At 39.0% G+C, this 17,893-nt stretch overlaps 1 protein-coding gene, 1 long non-coding RNA gene and 1 pseudogene across 2 annotated transcripts; 2 read left to right on the top strand and 1 right to left on the bottom strand.

Moving 5' to 3' along the window:
• Positions 1–728: 728 nt before the first annotated feature.
• LOC104087814 (uncharacterized) lies at positions 729–2,353 on the top strand. Its single transcript, XM_070186778.1, has 3 exons — positions 729–879; positions 1,291–1,426; positions 1,543–2,353. Exons 1-3 carry the CDS (start codon positions 729–731, stop codon positions 2,351–2,353), a joined length of 1,098 nt encoding a protein of 365 aa, XP_070042879.1.
• Positions 2,354–2,378: 25 nt separating this feature from the next.
• Positions 2,379–2,963, bottom strand: LOC138900508 (uncharacterized). Its single transcript, XR_011411564.1, has 2 exons — positions 2,686–2,963; positions 2,379–2,590 (listed from the first exon to the last, which is right to left on the bottom strand). It is a non-coding gene; the product is annotated as an uncharacterized lncRNA (long non-coding RNA).
• A 5,511-nt stretch (positions 2,964–8,474) lies between these two features.
• LOC104087813 (uncharacterized) lies at positions 8,475–10,423 on the top strand (annotated as a pseudogene).
• Positions 10,424–17,893: the final 7,470 nt, after the last annotated feature.

The raw sequence follows: 17,893 nt of genomic DNA, 5'->3' as shown, positions 1-17,893 counted from the left end.
GAATTAAATGGGACACTTGTCCTCGTTTGATGATTGATATTATCTAACTTTTATATAACTATCACTATATATGCAACACATGTAAAGAGACTAAAAGAGGATAATAATAAAGACACAAATAGTAGATTCAACACTTTCTTAGAAGTCATGGCTTAGTGGTGGACCTAGTGGTGCTCACCTTTATATTCTTATTGTATGTTGTATATCATTATTTAACAATTATAATTGCATGCAAATGTCATAATATTAATTTATTTTATTTTAGAATTAAATGGCAGGGGATCTGTCTACCTTATATTTTTGTTGTATATTATTATTTTAAAATTTTTGTTGTATATTATTATTTAAAAATAATAATAGCATGCAAAATGCATTACGTATTACTTTTTAATAAGTTTTTAGAATTATAAATGACAGAGGACTGTCGAGTTTTGTGTTCTTATTATGTATTACTATTTAAAAATTATAATTGCTTGCAAGATGCATTATATATATTTTTTAATTTTTTTTTCAAAATTAGAAATGGTAGAGGACTTGTCCAAAGGCAATCGAAGGGATCCTGGCTGGTGAAGGATCCTAATGACACTACAAGAATCACATGCAATTTTTGTGGAAAAATAATCACTGGTGGAATTAATCGGGCAAAACAACATTTGATTAGGAACTTTGGGAATGCAACAAAGTGTGCAGAATGCCAACAGGAGGTTAGAGAGGAATTGAAAAATTACATGGAGGAGAAAAAAATAAGAAAGGAAGTCTATACTAACGAATTTTCTAGACTTGATGAGTTTAATTATCAAGACGATGTTGGTGGAGAAGATGAAGTCCACAAAATCATTCATAAGAAAAGAGGTGGGGGAAGCTTACCTAGTGGCTCTAGTAAGAAATTGGCCAAAGTAAAGGGACACATGGATGTGTTTCTACAAAAGTAAGGAACACTTAGACAAACAAATATCAAAGATTCATGTGATAAAGAAGCAAGAGCCATGACAATTCAAAAAGTTGCTCGCTTCTTTTACGATAATGGGATCCTATTCAATGTTGCTCGCTCAAAAAGTTTTAAGGAAGCAGTTGAGGCTATAGGAAGGTATGGTCCAAACTTGAAGCCTCCAAGCTACCACGAATTAAGGGTTCCGTTACTTAGGAAGAAGGTTGAGTTAACCAATGAGATTATAAACAAACATAGAGAAGAATGATTGAAGTATGGGTGTTCCATTATGGCGGATGGATGATCAGATAGAAAACAAAGAACTTTGATAAACGTTTTGGTGAATTCTCCGCATGGAACAGTGTTTATGGAGTCAATAGATGCTTCCTCATTTGTTAAGACCGGAGAGAAACTATGTGAATTGCTTGATAGATATGTGGAGCATGTTGGAGAGCATAATGTGGTTCAAGTTATAAGTGATAATGGTAGCAACTTTGTGTTGGCCGGTAAGAATTTATTGCTTTAAATGTTTAAGTTTTATATTTTACTTTCTAATATCGATTCAAGGTTCTGATTCCTAAATTTTAACATATTTATTTACTTTTTTTCTATAGGTCAACTCTTACAGAAAAAAAGAAAGAAGAGACGCCATGTGCAGCGCACTGTATAGATCTTATGTTGGAAGACATAGAGAAGATTCCAAACATTAAGAAGGCCCTTCAAAGAGCAATTGCCCTTGTCGGTTTCATTTATAGGCACTCAGGAGTCTTAAATATGATGAGAGATTTCACAAAAAATAAAGAGTTGGTGAAATGTGGGATTACTCGATTTGCAACGAGTTTTCTGACTTTGCAACGATTGCAATATCAAAAAACTAATTTACGAGCAATGTTTACATCTGAAAAATGGGTGATTAGTAAATGGTCTAAGTTACCAAAGGGAAAAAGTGTAGCTCATACCGTCTTGATGGAAATATTCTGGAACCAGGTTATGTATATTTTGAAAATAATGGGGCCTCTTGTTAAAGTGTTGCGATTAGTTGATAATAAGAAAAAACCTGCAATGGGGTATATTTATGAAGCCATGGATAGAGCTAAGGAGGCTATTGCAAAGGCATTTGGCTGGAATATTGCAAAGTATAAAGATATCTTTAAGATTATTGATGAAAGATGGCAATGCCAATTGCATCATCCATTACATGCAGTTGGACATTATCTAAATCCAGAGTACTTCTATCAAAATTCAGCTATTGAAAATTTTAGAGAAGTAACAGATGGGTTGTACGCTTGTATTGAAAAATTGGTTCCGAGCACTGAAGTACAAGACAAGATTATATCTGAGATACCACTGTACACTAAAGCTGAGCAACAATTTGGCCTTCCGATTGTAAAAAGATCTAGAGCGACAAGATCTCCTGGTAACTGAAAATATTAAACTTTAAATTCTCAATTATTAGTTTATATTTAAAATTTTACTTAATACTTGCATAGTTACATTAACTTAGAAATAACGATGGTCAACATAAACTTTTTATAGTTGAATAGTGGAATTTATATGGTAATTCAGCTTCTCATCTCCAAAAACTAGCCATTAGAATTTTGGGTTTAACGACTAGTGCTGCTGGGTGTGAGCATAATTGGAGCGTATTTGAGCATGTAAGTACTCGTAATGGTATACTTCTTATTTATTTTCTTTTCTTAGTTAATCAATTAGACTATATCACTAATGTTACGATATTCCATGCAACAAATCCATACCAAAATAAAGAAACAGATTGGAGCATCAAAGATTGAATGACCTAGTGTATGTCAAGTATAATCGTGCTTTAAAAGCCCGTTATGACTTGCGTAGTGTTATTGATCCAATCTCATTGGATAACATTGATCATAGTAATGAGTGGTTGGTTGGGAAGATGGGTGTTAATGTGGAAGCAGAAGATGAGTTGGTGTTTGGTGATGATAGCTTGACTTGGGGTGATGTTGCAAGAGCGTCGGGTAGTGAGAACGCGTTGACATACACAATGCGACAAAAGAGACAGTCAGGAGATATTACAGCCAATGCCTCAAGCTCCCGAGCTCCACGTATTGAGTCCATTGACATAGAAGATGAGATTTTTTCTGATGAATCAGGGGAAGAGGAGATTGGAGGCTATAGTTCTAGTGACACCAATGAGAATCACTCTATTGAGGAAGATTATATGGAGGAATATTATTTTAGTGATTAGAAGTGGAATCTAGAATGAGTTTATCTTTTCTTATTAAGACTTAAGTTGATAATTTGATGAAGTTTTACTTCATTATAAGCAATATATATTTATTATTTATGTGTCTATTATGTTCTCTAAATATATATATATTTAAAAAATTCTTCATAGTGTGCTTTTTATCAGTGAAGTCCACGGTTTAAGTATGCTTTGCGCTTTAAGCTCCAATAGGGCTTTAGCGCTTTTTGCGCTTTTCGCTTTTGATAACACTGAGTCTGATAGGAGCTGATGGTGCACTGTAGGCTGGCAGCCTAGAATAAGGCACATAAGGACCACGACCCCCAGAAGCACTGTGAGATGCCTGAAGTGCTAAATGAAATGGCCTTGGATGATGGCCTCTACCAAAAGCACCCCTGCCTCTAGATGAGGCACCACTGAAACTACCGAAATGATAGAGCCTCTTATCTCACACCGGCCCCATCTCCTGAGCACGAACCAACTCGATCTGTCTGGCAATATCTACAGCCGTCTGGAAGGAAATATCACTCTCTGTCTCCTTGTCCATTTGAAGCCTGAGAGTGTAAGTGAGCCCATCAATAAATCTCCTTGCTCGCTCCTTATCAGTAGGAAGCAAGATAGTAGCATGGCGAGCTAAGTCCACAAATTAAGTCTCGTACCGGGTGACAGTCATACCATCCTATTGAAGTCGCTCAAACTGCCTACGATACTGCTCTCTCTGGGTGACATGGATGAACTTCTCTAGAAATAGGTGTGAGAACTGATCCCGGGTAAGTGTAGGCGACCCAGTAAGAAAGAAGTGACATTTTTCCTAAACTACATAGCCTCTGGAAGATAAGTATATACGTCTCCGTACCGATCCTCCAGACTCTACTAAGCTTGCTCGTGACTCGTGAGACCTAGGCAAACTAGTGCTCTGTTACCAACTTGTCATGACCTAGAAATTCCGCCCTCGGGACCGTGATGGAGCCTAAAATTTTACTTGCTAGGCAAGCCTACGTTAGAATAGTTTATCCATATTTTTAACAGTTCAGATTAAATAATAGTAAGGAAACTGAAATAATTGAAATAAATCTGAAGTAAAGTGCGGAGAACCATAACAACTGAAGTATCTAATACAACCCTGAATCTGGTGTCACAAGTGCACAAGCTACTAAAATACTACAGATAAAGGTCTGAATAAAAGTAAAGATGTCTGAAAGAAAATACACAACTAAGATAAAGTAGGAGGGGACTTTAGGGCTACAAACGTCGAGCAGGTGTACCTCAAGTCTCCACACTGATAGTCAACCCGAGCAATTTACTGATCGCTGCTGGGACCGACTCCAAAATCTGCACAAGAAGTGCAGAGTATAGTATGAGTACAACCGACCACATGTACTCTGTAAGTGCCGAGCTTAACCTCGATGAAGTAGGGAGAAAGCTAATGCTTAGTCACTTACAATGTAACCTATACGCATTATAAAATAATGACAGGAAAGGAAAATAAGGAAACGAAATAAGGCAGATAACTCATGAAAATAACTCAATCTTCGAAGAAAAATTAGTAAATGCCAGAAATACCAATCTCTAGAGTCTCGTATGAAAGTACCGAAGCCAACACAACACAACAAGGAATAAAAATATATAAAATATTACGGTGCGCAACCCGATCTCATCGTACAACACTATCCTCCTTTATTCCACCATATAAATATCAATAATAATAAGTAAATATATGTTATGATACACAACCCGATCCCACCATATAATCGGAGTCAATATCAAAATTTACCCTTATTTCACCATATCAATCCACCCTTATTTCACTTGTTGCGGCGCGCAACCCGATCCCACAATATCAATATAAAGTCACTCTTATTTCACCATATAAATCCACTCTTCTTTCACCTATTGCGGCACGCAACCCGATCCCACCATATCAATATAACTACATCAATAAATGTAATCGATTTAATAACTCGAATCATAAGAATCTCTACGATTAATGAATATGAAAACTACACAGCAAGAAGGAATTTCGTACCAAATCATGAAAAGCTACGCTTAATACTGAGCAACAAGACAGTCAAATATATAACAAGTAAAGAGGTACAAGTAATACAATTAAGGCAAATGTCAATTAAGCATAGAAGCATGAGAGAAATTAACATTTTATGATGCGAGGATAATAAATGACAAGTATCAAGTTAAGGCATGGGAATCAATTAAGGCATGTAACAATCAAGACATGAAATACTATAATTAATGAAGTACGGGTAGACATGGAAACAAGTAATTGACGGCGTATAGACACTCGTCACCTCGCATATACGTCGCTACTCATGTAATTCACATAACACATAGCATCAAGGGTTCCTAATTCCCTCAAGTCAAGGTTAGACTCAAAATTCAAACACGGCCTTACCTTTTGAATAAGCCTCCAAACCGACCAAATATAGTAAATTATTGACCAAACAATTCAAAATAAGCTTTAGAAACTACTCACGAATGGAAGTGGTTCAATTTAGATCATTATTGAAAACGTCAATAAAAGTAAATTCCGGGCCCACTTGGTCAAAACCCGAGGTTCGAACTCATTCACCCCCGAGCCCGGTTATACAATTCAATTCGTAATCCGACCCTCAATTCGAGATCTAAATCTCAATTTTACAAAAATCCCTAATTTCTACCATGAAACCCCTAGATTTAAGGTTAAAATCTTATGGAAGGTAATGGGTAATTGAAAGAAAGTAGATTAGAGTCACTTACCAATGAATTTAGGAAGAAAAGCTTTTGGGAAAAATGCCTCTAAGGTGTTTAGTGTTAAGAATTTGAAAGAATAAATAAAAATCCCGTCTTTCACAGTTTTTGACCTGGTGCAGATTGCGACCTGGAGTTCGCATTGAGAATGTGAAGGTTTCACACCTCTGTTGCCATCGCAAATGCGAACAATTTGTTCGCAATTGCGAACATGATACTATCGCAAATGCGACAGAAATCCTGCAAATGCGAGAACCACAGTCCTTGCCAATGCTCGCAAATGCGAAGTGTCCTTCGCAAAAGCGAAGCTCACATTTGCGAGTCAGACCTCACATTTGCGAAGTCTGCAGTCTAGCACCGGATGAAACTTGCACCAGCTATGATTCTAAGTTCAAAACCACTCCGAAGCCTATCCGAAACTCACCGAGCGCACGGGGCTCCAAACCAAACATGCACACAAGTCCAAAAAAATCATACAAACTCGCTCCCGCGATCAAAACACCAAAATAATACTTAGAACTATGAATCGAACACCAAAGTGAATGAAATTTTCAATGAAACTTGAGAACTTTTAATTTTTCAACTGGACGTCTGAATTACCTCAAATCAATTCCGATTTGCACCAAATTTTGCAGACAAGTCATAAATACAGTAATGAACCTATACCAAGTTTCGAAACTAAAATTCGGACCCGATAGCAACAAAGTCAAACTTTGGTCAAACTTATTAATTCTTTAAACCTTTAAGCTTCTAGTTTTCAATAAATTGCGATAATTCGAGGTAGGGACTTCCGAATTCGATTTCGGGCATACGCCCAAGTCTCAAATTACGATACGGACCTACCGGGACCGTCAAAATATTGATCCGGATCCGTTTGCTCAAAACGTTGACCGAAGTCAACTCAAATTAGTTTTAAGGCACGAATTCACATTTTCGTCAATTTTTCACATAAAACTCTTTCGGAAAAAGACACAGACTGCGCACGCAAATTGAAAAAGACTAAACGGATCTATTCGGGGTTTTGAAACACATAAATCTATAAATGACCTATCAGGTCATCACATTTTTTCACAATACTTTCTCACGTTACTTCTTCTAGACTTGGAGTTGGTCAACAGACAACAAGTGTGACCTTAATGCCGGCTCAATGATTGTACATGTCCCAAATAAAAATACCTTTGTTCATGATTCAGTATCATTGAGAAACATAGTGTTGAAGGGAAGACTTCGCCACTAATCAGAAGATATATATAAGCTAGTTATCTCCAGCAGATGTTGTTTCAGAGCTTGCTGTATTGTTTCTCTTCATAGTTTTGAATCCTAAAGTCATAGTTTGAACTTAATGTAGCTTACACATAGCTTGGTTAAATGGGTTGTTCCTTGATGCTTAAGACATAAAAGACCCATCCAATCTCCTAATTAAGCATCTAAGTCTTTAACTTATTTGACAAGTTTTCCTCGGTTGTCATGGACCGTTTCAAAGGTTCAACGCTTGATTTTTCCGTCTGTCCATACAGTTGCACGTTTCACCATCCTTTCCACGTAGGCTTTACACAATTTCACTGGTTGGAGTTCCTCATTGATCAACCAGTCAATTTACCATGAATTAAAAAATTTGAGTTGCTTCTTTACAGCCGTTTCAATTTTATTTCATGCAAAATTAACCAAGAACGATGTAGGCTCTACAGAGTGGTGGTCAAACCAACGATGTATGAGGCTGAGTATTGGCAGATCGCTCATGTCCAGAAGATGAAGGTAGCAGAGATGAGAATGTTGAGATGGATGTGCGGGTACACCAGGTTAGATAGGATCAGAAATGAGGTTATTCACGACAAGATGGGTGTGACCATATTGAGGACAAGATGCGGGAAGCGCTGCTCATGTGGTTTGGTCATGTAAGGAGGATGAGCACAGACGCCCCGATGAGGAGGTGTGAGAGGTTGACATTGGAGGGCCTAAGAAGAGGTAGAGGTAGGCCAAAGAAGAGGTGGGGAGATGTGAGTAGGCAAGACATGACGTAACTTCAGGTGACCGAGGACATGACCCTTGATAGGAAGGTATGGAGGTCGATGATTAGGGTAGTAGAGTAGGTAGTCTAGAATATTTATAACAATAATATTTGCATGCAGTCTCGCTTTCTGTGGGTAGTAGGTTTTTATGACTAACCGTTGTTTTCTTTCATTGTTGATCACCTTACTATATTGTTTTTATTCTGCTTCTATATAACTTTTTGGTACTGTCCCTTCTTGTCTATATTTTCATTAATGCGATGCTTATACTTTCTTGAGCCGAGAGTTTATTGGAAACAACCTCTCTATCCTCACAAAGTAGGGGTAAGGTCTGCGTACACACTACCCTCCCCAAATCCCACGGTGTGGGATAATACTGGGTATGTTGTTGTTGTTGTTGTTGACGTAGCCTCTCTGGCCTTAATAATACCAGAGCCCGGTTTGAAGCAAATACGTAGTAGTGTCAGTTTATGTTAACTGCTTCTATGGAATAAGTCAATGCGTTATAATTCGGGTTTTCTGTCATAAATCATTGTTGTCGTTCAAATGTCACATTTTGTTTGTCTTGTGATAATTAAAGTTGTTTTGCATGGACTGGTCTAAAGCCTGTTTCTGCCTTTGCAGTGCCATTAGCTCGGCCTCTTTTCCGCCCGAGGTCATAACCTATGACCAGTGGATGCAACTAAAACCAGAATATAAAAACATGCTTTCTGGTTGGATTAAAGGTGCATTTCGTAGTGGGAAGAAGGAAATGCAGGAATCAATAAATGAGAAGCTTAACTTCGTTCTTAATACAGCTCCGACATCGGATAGGTCTGTTGTCTTGCATATATTTTTGTTTGTTTTCATGTCTAAATTCGATGATGTTTTCAGGAATTGGAGGGAAACAGTTGGTCCAACTGTTTGTCCAGAAGTAATGTATTTCAATTGTTTCTGTAATTAAATTATTTGCATTGTGACAAACTGGGCAGATATTGAAGAATAGCATCTATCTAGAGGAAGCTGGCTGTTTAATCCACATGGTCATAGGAAGTCTATCTAGTGATGAAACCCACTATTTGGATTTTGGTGACAGAGTGCAGTTAGCATTTGGTAGCATTACTAGTCATTCAACATCCAAGATATGTCTTCCGTGTGATTGAGACTTGAGAGAGGAGGAATGTGAACTTCAAAGAAATGAAAGGCATTCAACAGAAGCACAGCAGCTTGATGTGGAAATAATTGCCCTTATATTCTGTTAAATGAAATTTGAACGTGGTATACTCTCAGTCAAGTTTAACCTTTTCGTTCTACGTTTACTAAAATTCTTCTGAATATATGCAGGTTAGAGCTTAAAGGTAATAAATGTCTCCATGGAGAGTTTCTGGAGTTCAAAGGAAAAAGAGAAGATGTTCAGGAAATGAGAAGTATCAGGAGATCAAAAGTTAGTGGATTAGAGATCCAGAAAACGAGCATGTTTGGTCTGGGTAAGGAAACTAAAATACTTTGTAGAAAGGAAATTCTGCTGGCCTGATTCAGTAGAAGGATTCCTTATAATATCTTCATTATGTTGGCTAGACATGTTCTGCATGGCAAATCGATCTTATACTTAGCTGAAATTCTAAATAAAGCATTGTTGCTTTTCGAGATGCAGCTCATTCAAAGCTCAAAGTTCTATAGTTTATCGGGGAGAAGGAGTATCGGCTTCTAAATGGAAGGAAGTCACTGTTCGATCCAGCACAGAAGTGAAATTTCAAACCCAAGGTTCAACTAAACCACGCAAATATAAGTTGTCCTCTGTCATTTCCATGTCACTGAGTGCCTGAGGTTAGCTGTCGTGAGTATAAATACTCATAATTCTCGAGATCATTGGCGAAGCCAGAAATTTTCGCAAGGGTGTTCAAACTTGAAAGAAGTGAAAAATTCTCCAACAAAGGGTGTTCAGTATATGTTAATACACCTCTAAAAGCTAATATTTTATCTATATAAACAGTATAATTTGTCAACAAAGGGTGGTCAATTGACCATCCTTCGGATATAGTAGCTTCGCCCTTGCTCGACATGGAGCAATGGTTTTATAAACGGTATAAACTATAGTTTATTTTTCCTTCCCATATTTTAAGCTGATATGCATATTAAGTCAACTGTTCATGTCCATTGAGAATGGCAATTTCATGATCCTCCATGTCAAAGTCAATGTGTAATGTCGCTATTGCGCCCATGCCATGAGGTCTTTTCCATACGTGGTGTACTAACTCCAGAAAGTAATGGAAAGAGTGGAGCTTGGATGTGACAGCGGAAGCAGTTACTATATAATAATAATTGGGTTTACATTAAATATTTATAGATATTTAGGTGATTTCTTAATACATATACAGGGTCTAAGCAAAAGTTATTGGGATTCTGTGAACCCATATGCTCTAGATCCGCCAATGAACGGATGTATTCCAGGTATAACTTATAGAACTTCCTTTTTGATGTAAATGCACTATCTAGCCTTCACTTGTTTTAATAGAATGTTGTAAGTGAATTGCGTGCCTATCATCATCCTTGCATGGCGGTCATTTTATTCTTCTCTGTATGATTCGATTTTGTTGGATGTCCCAAAGGGATGATTGCTGTTTAGTGTTTATAAAGGAAATTCCTTTTTTGTAGTTTGTCTCTTGCAATGACAGTAAACTAGTGCGACTGAACTCTGGGATATTCTACAATAGTTTATTCACTTTGGGGAGGGTTATTCTCTTTATTTATTCAAAAAAATCCTTGTTTTTAATTCTGAAGGCAAAATAATTTTGTAAGTAAGAGCGTAATCTCTTTGAGGTGGAGATGCTGAGACTATAACGGATGCTTAGTAATGCTTGTCAGTGCAGCGGGACTAGGATTTAAAGGAAGTATGTTATGAAGATAATTCTTCTACCGTCTTATCCCTCAGGTGTTATGTCTTCAATCCTTCTCTATGTTAATCTAGCGTGCACCTGGGAAGGTGACTTGTGTCTCGCTCGATTTTTGCGTGTTAAAGAATTTGGTTCTTTAACTTAAAGATTTCAGTATCAACACGAAGTAAAGTGCATAAACTTAAAGATATAAATAATTTTACGTGAAAAACTTTCTTACTTAAGGGAGTAAAAATCACGACATACGCGAGTAGGATTTTCTCAAACTTCACTAAATAACAAGAGCGATTTTAGGTTACAACTCAATAATTAAGGGGACCATAAGCTCTAGTACCTTAATCCGCTACAATCAAGTCAATTATAGCTAATCCTTCTGGACTATAAACTCTAGCTTAGAACTTCAAAATGCATCTGTCAATTTTTTTTTCTATCAATACACTTCTCAAAAGCAGAGTAGGTTACACTTAAAGAACGACGACTCAAGACTTAACCAACTAAAGAACTAAACATCTTCGTCTTCTAACTAGGTTCTTCCGTTGAATAACTTGAATCTTTGAAAGCACCTTCTTACTATGATTGTTATTTACTTGCCGCGAGTGATTTGTTATGTGCCTATGTAAAAGTATCCAAGGCGATAGCAACAACATGATGCTTATATAGGCATGAAATAGATCGAAAATATTCTCCAAGATTTTGCCACGACCCAAAATCACTATCCGATTGTGAGGGTATCTAACTCACTTGCTAGGCAAGCCAAACATAACAATAGCGGAACAAGTTGTCAAAATTAACGGAATTAATACAAATCTAAAGCTAAATGTCATAAATAAACTGCGTCAATACATAAAATCTCCCAGAATTGGTAATACAAAGTCATGAGCTCTATAATAGAAGCATAAGTCTGAAAATACGAAATGAAAATACTGTCTGAATGGGAATAACAACTGAAATGGAAAGAGACGTCAAAGACTGCGGTCGGAATGTAGCTCTACCTCGTCTCTTAGCAACTCACAGCAAATCGCAATTGCTCTCGGTTAGGTCCAATACTGGATTTGTACAATTAAATGTAGAGTGTAGTATGAGTATAACCGACCCTATGTACTTAGCAAGTATCATAACTAACCTCAGCGAAGTAACAGTGGCAAGAATTATCAATAATACTCACTAATAACCTGCTCAGTTCATGAATTTCACAAGTACATAACAATAGTACCATCTAATCAAACAACACAAATAAAATCACCTCCGTGCACAAAGAGATAATGTGCAAGGCCCTGTATAAGTTAACAACCTAGCACATAGAGAAGATATGCACATATATGATCAAGTCTTATATACACAGATAGAAATATAGAGAAGATATGTATTGTGCTCTTGCTAATAGAACCAAACAACATATAGATAAGATATGCAGAACGAGGAATGCATACATTCTAAATCTAGCATATGGAGAAGATATGCGGATAAAACATGTATACATCCAAGGTATTTGCAAATAGAGAAGAGATGCAGTAACCAAACACTGATCAGTTTTCCTCATACCCCGTGTAACCATCAAAAGAGAAACATGAGAGGGTGAATGGTGACATCCAATTCCACTACTAAAAAGTGAATGGACACGACCGCATGCAATATAATATACCCAATTATGGGTAGGGGTTGAATCTCACAGAGAAAAATATGTAGGCGATTAGGCAATGTAAGAAAATTATCGCTTATTATACTAAGTCAAACACTTAAAAGGGTATTGAAAAATTATTTATGTCTAAATGCGAAAATGTAAACTAACCTAGAAAGCAAGTAAAATGATCAATGGCCGTAAGCATGGATGCAACTAAAATTATACTCAAGTAACGATCCAATGTATTTCATGATTTTACAAATATGAGCGAATTTATGTTAATTAGCCTCGGATATTAATTTTTTATTATCTTCTTCCAAGACTATCAATACTTTCTAATTGAATTATCCCTAAAACAATTAAGAGATTAAGAGCACCCAAAGTGGCTACAAGTAGTTCAATCCTATCCCTAGGTAGAATCTATAAAATGAGGGTTAACGCCTCAATTTCTTATTAATTAATCTTTTTCAACTCCAAATTACCCTTTCCAAGATTAATTTGAAGTTAATGGGCGAGTTCTAGGGTTAGTTATTCCTTTTGGAAATAATACATCAACAACAACAGCAACAACCCAGTAAATTTCTACTAATGGGTTCTGGGGAGGGTAGTGTGTACGCAGATCTTACCCCTACCCCGAAGGAGTAGAGAGGTTATTTCCGAAAGACCCTCGGTTCAAAAAACAAAACACAAAATGGGCAAAAAGGGAGACAATATTAGTATCACAACAACAATCATAGGATAAATAGGAACACCATGAAATCCAGAAGAAAGATGCAAAGTAAAGGGAGACAATATTAGTAAATATTAGTATCACCACAACAGTCATAAGAAAAATAGGAACATCATGAAATCTAGAAGAAAGATGTAAAGCAAAAGTGATAGCTAGTAAATAGGACCTGCACTGAAAAGCAAAATAGTAAGCCACAACATTTCCACTAGTTATCTTAGACAAAAACCCTACATGGCTAGTCCCACCATGTTACGAAGTAAGGCACGACTCAACTGCCTCCTAACCTAAAACCCTAATACTTGACCTCCACATCTTCCTATCAAGTGTCATATCCTCGAAAATCTGGAGCCTCGCCATATCCTTCCTGATCACCTCTCCCCAATACTTCTTAGGCTGCCCTCTACCTCTTCTCGTGCCCTCCGTAACCAGTTGCTCACACCTCCGTACCGGAGCATCTAGGCTTCTTCTCTGAACATGTCTGAACCATCTAAGCCTCGCTTCCCGCATCTTGTCATCAATGGGAGCCACATGTACCTTCTCCCGAATATCATCATTCCTAATCTTATCTATTTTAGTGTCCGCACATCCGCCGCAACATCCTCATTTCTTCTACTTTCATCTTCTGGGTATGTGAGTTCTTAACGGGCCAACACTCAGCCCCATACATCATGGCCGGTCTAACCACCGCTTTATAAAACTTACCCTTGAGTATCGGTGGTACTTTCTTGTCACACAGGACTCCAGATGCTAACCTCCACTTCATCCATCCTACCCCAATATGGTGTGCGACATCCTCGTCGATCTCCCTCCCTCCTGGATAACAGAACCAAGGTACTTGAAGTTGCCTTTACTCGGGATGACCTGCAAATCAAGCCTCACATCCACGCCCACTTCCCATGGCTCAGCGCTGAACTTACACTCCAGGTATTCCGTCTTCGTCCTGCTCAGCTTGAAACCCTTAGACTCAAGAGCCTGTCTCCAAACCTCCAGCCTCTCGTTAACACCGTCTCGCGACTCATCAATCAGAACTATGTCATCAGTGAATAGCATGCACCATGGCACATCCCCTTGAATATGGTGTGTTAACGCGTCCATCACTAGGGCGAATAATAACGGACTGAGCGCAGAACCTTGGTGTAACCCCATTACAATAGGAAAATGCTCAGAGTCGCCTCCTACTGTCCTAACCCGAGTCTTAGACCCATCATACATGTCCTTAATTGCCATAATGTAGGGAACCGACACACCTTTTGCCTCTAGGCATCTCCCGAGAATTTCTCTAGGAACCTTGTCATACGTTTTCTCTAGGTCAATAAACACCATGTGCAGATCCTTCTTCCTCTCTCTGTATAGTTCCACCAACCTTCTAACAAGGTGTATAGCTTCTGTAGTCAAACGACGCGGCATGAACCCGAACTGGTTGTCGGATACAGACACTATCATCCTCACCCTCGCTTCAACCACCCTCTCCCATACTTTCATGGTATGACTCAGTAATTTGATAACCCTATAATTGTTACAACTCTGGATATCACCTTTGTTCTTATACAATGGAACTACCGTACTCCACCTCCACTCATCTGGCATCCTTTTCCCCTTAAAATTAATATTAAACAACCTAGTCAACCACTCCAAACCTGCTCTCCCAACACACTTCTAAAATTCCACCGGAATCTTATCTGGCCCGGTCGCTCTGCCCCTAATCATCTTACGCATAGCTCCCATGACCTCCTCAACCTCGATACGCCCGCAGTACCCAAAGTTATGGTGACTCTCAGAATGCTCCAATTCTCCTAGCACAATATCCCGATCCCTTTCTTCATTCAGAAGTTTATGAAAGTAAGTCTGCCATCTCCTCTTAATCTGGACATCTTCCATCAATACTCTACCATCTTCGTCCTTGATGCATATCACTTGGTCCAAATCCCGAGCCTTCCTCTCTCTTAACTTGGCCAGCCGAAATAACTTATTCTCCCCACCTTTTTCCCCCAATTCCTCGTACAAACAACCATAAGCCGCAATCTTAGCCTCTGTGACCGCCAGCTTAGCCTCCTTCCTAGCTGCCTTATACCTATCCATGCACACTCGCCTCTCCTCCTCATTCCACCACCAGTCTCCTTTGTGCCCACCAGAGACGCCCGTCGAGACCCCTAACACCTCTCTCGCAGCCTCCCTAATATAGTCTGCTGTCGTTGACCACATAGTGCTCGCGTCACCACTGCTCCTCCAAGCTCCCATAGCTGACTACCGCCCCTCCAACGCTTGGGCTTTATCCTTAGTTAAGGCTCCCCACCTGATTCTCGGTCTTCCTCGAGTAGACCTTTTCCTCCTCTTTAACATAATACCAACGTCCATCACCAAGAGCATATGCTGCATCACGAATATCTCACTCGGAATCACCTTGCAATCCTTGCACAACCCTCTGTCACACCTCTTGAGGAGGAGATAGTCAATATGGGTTTTCGCCACCGTATTTTGAAAAGTAACCAAATGCCCCTCCCTCTTCTGAAAGCTAGAGTTCGCAATCAACAACCCAAAAGCCTTAGCGAAGTCCAACAATGATGTACCTTCTCTGTTCCTCTCCCCAAAACCAAAGCCTCCATGCATCTCGCCATAACCACCTGCTGTCGACCCAATATACCCATTGAAATCCCCTCCTATGAATAGCTTCTCAGCAGGCGGAACATGACGCACAATCTCATCTAACCCTTCCCAGAAGCGCCGTTTAACCTCCTCATCTAGGCCCACATGCGGCGCATAGGCGCTAACGATGTTTAGGGTGCACTCTCCAACCACCAACTTAATAGTCATCAATCTATCATTCACTCGTCTAACCTCAACCACCGACTTTCTAAGTTCCCTATCCACTAAGATGCCCACTCCATTCTTACCTTTCTGGACTCCTGAGTACCAAAGTTTATACCCGTCCATGTCCCTCGCCCTCGACCCTACCCACCTTGTCTCCTGGACACACGCTATATTGACCCTCCTCTTCTGGAGGATCTTCACCAACTCTATAGATTTATCCGTTAATGTACCTACGTTCCATGACCCAATTCTCAACCTACAGACACCCTTGTTCCCTTTACCTCCCTTGCCTCCTGCCCCACCCCCTAAACCATGCCCTACCTCCCGCCCCACCCCCCATTCCCCCCGAGGACATGACCTCACTCGACCATCCCAGACCACAGCCACTCAACCTACGGTAGAGTAAGGGGAATCACTATCACACAAGGCAACAGACCAAACCAGAAGAATATAAGTTGTAACAACAGGCACACTAATATGGTAAATAAACTAGTACGAGGTAAGATGTCAGCAATTTAACTCACATAACAAAAGGAAACTGGAAAACAGGAGGTACCAACTCCCGCGAGCAAAAAAAATACAATAAAAATACTTATACCACGAGTACCAGATATAGAACGAAAGAACCTGGAGCAAGTTTTCCTGAAGCGTGTCGGATCTGCTCAAGAGCACTGGTAAGTCCTGTTGTGTCCCGCCTGAAAGTTGTTCGGAAGTCGCCAGAATTTATGAAACTTGCCGGCAATCTGAACTCACCGGGAAATAGTCTGTCCTCGCCGGGAAGAAGCTGCACAAAATTGATTTTGCCGTGCCGGCAAAAGAGATCGTGAGTTCGTCGTTTGCTTTGGAGTGACAGAGTGAGGGTGAAGAGAAAAGCTATGATTTGCTTAGCCGATCTACAATGCTAAAATGGGTATTTAGATTTCACGGCCAGATTCAGTGACGGAGACGGTGGTCCTTATTGCAGCGGCAGAAAATCTCAGTTCAAATACAATTGCAGTTTTGCGAAAATATCCAAGGAGATAAGAAGAAAATGAGAAAAGAGAAAAGGAGAAACATCAAAAGCAGTAGAGGAAGAAAAACTCTTGGGATCCAAGTCTGAACCCTTTTGGAAACAATAAAGAACAAGAATAAGAAACAATTAACTCACTTTATAATTAACAAAAATTATTCAATACATAAGCATGATAAGATATTTAATCCAAACTTTAAATATGAATATTCCCATAAATAATATTCAAATATTGGAATAAATACACCACACTTAGATATTCAATACAAAACAAGAAAATTAAGAAATGAGTAAAAATGGGTAAGAAAATCTCAACCAAAAGCTTCAAATCTTCAAGTCCCAAGTGTGTGTGCAAGAACCCTTGCTCCAAAGCTTGTTTCTCTAGGTCAAGAGACTGAAAATTAGCCAAAGATGTGTTTCCAATAAGCTAGGTCGTGTATTTTTGGGTTTGGAATAGAGAAAATATGAATTGGCAATTCTGCCCAAGTCTGAAGCCCATTGACCACACTTGCGGAAGGATCATCGCAGGTGCGGCTTCGCAAATGCGAAATTTCTCTCGCAGGTGCGAGCCTTGTGGAAAATTGACTACTCCACAGAAACGGACATATTGCCGCAAAAGCGTATCCGCAGATGCAGACTTTCAGCAGAAGTGGCTCTGTAGAAGCGATATCTAATCGCAGGTGCGATTCCAGTGGACTTTATCCTTTACCGCAGATACGACCTAATTCTCGCAGGTGCAGGCCCGCATAAGCGGGCACTATTCTGCAGATGCGATTTTACTGAAGCAATTTTGCACTTCTTTAACTCATTTTTACTCATTTCCACTTCAATTGAATTCAATCCTCTTCATAACTACTTTCACCTGAAAATCTAGCAATACACACAATAAATAACCTCATATTATAATTAAAGGATTTAAAAACTAAAGAAAAAGGACTCAAATTGTCACGAC

The sequence above is a fragment of the Nicotiana tomentosiformis genome, chromosome 10 (assembly GCF_000390325.3).
Source record: "Nicotiana tomentosiformis chromosome 10, ASM39032v3, whole genome shotgun sequence".
In the NCBI taxonomy this organism is placed as follows: Eukaryota; Viridiplantae; Streptophyta; class Magnoliopsida; order Solanales; family Solanaceae; genus Nicotiana; species Nicotiana tomentosiformis.
Note: the sequence above shows the minus strand (reverse complement) of the source record. Positions and strands in the feature narration are given on the sequence as shown.

Excerpts from the sequence above, each read along its gene's own strand:
- LOC104087814 (XM_070186778.1), top strand. The coding sequence starts at position 729 with ATGGAGGAGAAAAAAATAAGAAAGGAAGTCTATACTAACGAATTTTCT. Across the intron at positions 880-1,290 it reads AAGCTTACCTAGTGGCTCTA|TGTTTATGGAGTCAATAGAT; the intron begins GTAAGAAATTGG and ends CGCATGGAACAG. Across the intron at positions 1,427-1,542 it reads GATAATGGTAGCAACTTTGT|GTCAACTCTTACAGAAAAAA; the intron begins GTTGGCCGGTAA and ends TTTTTTCTATAG.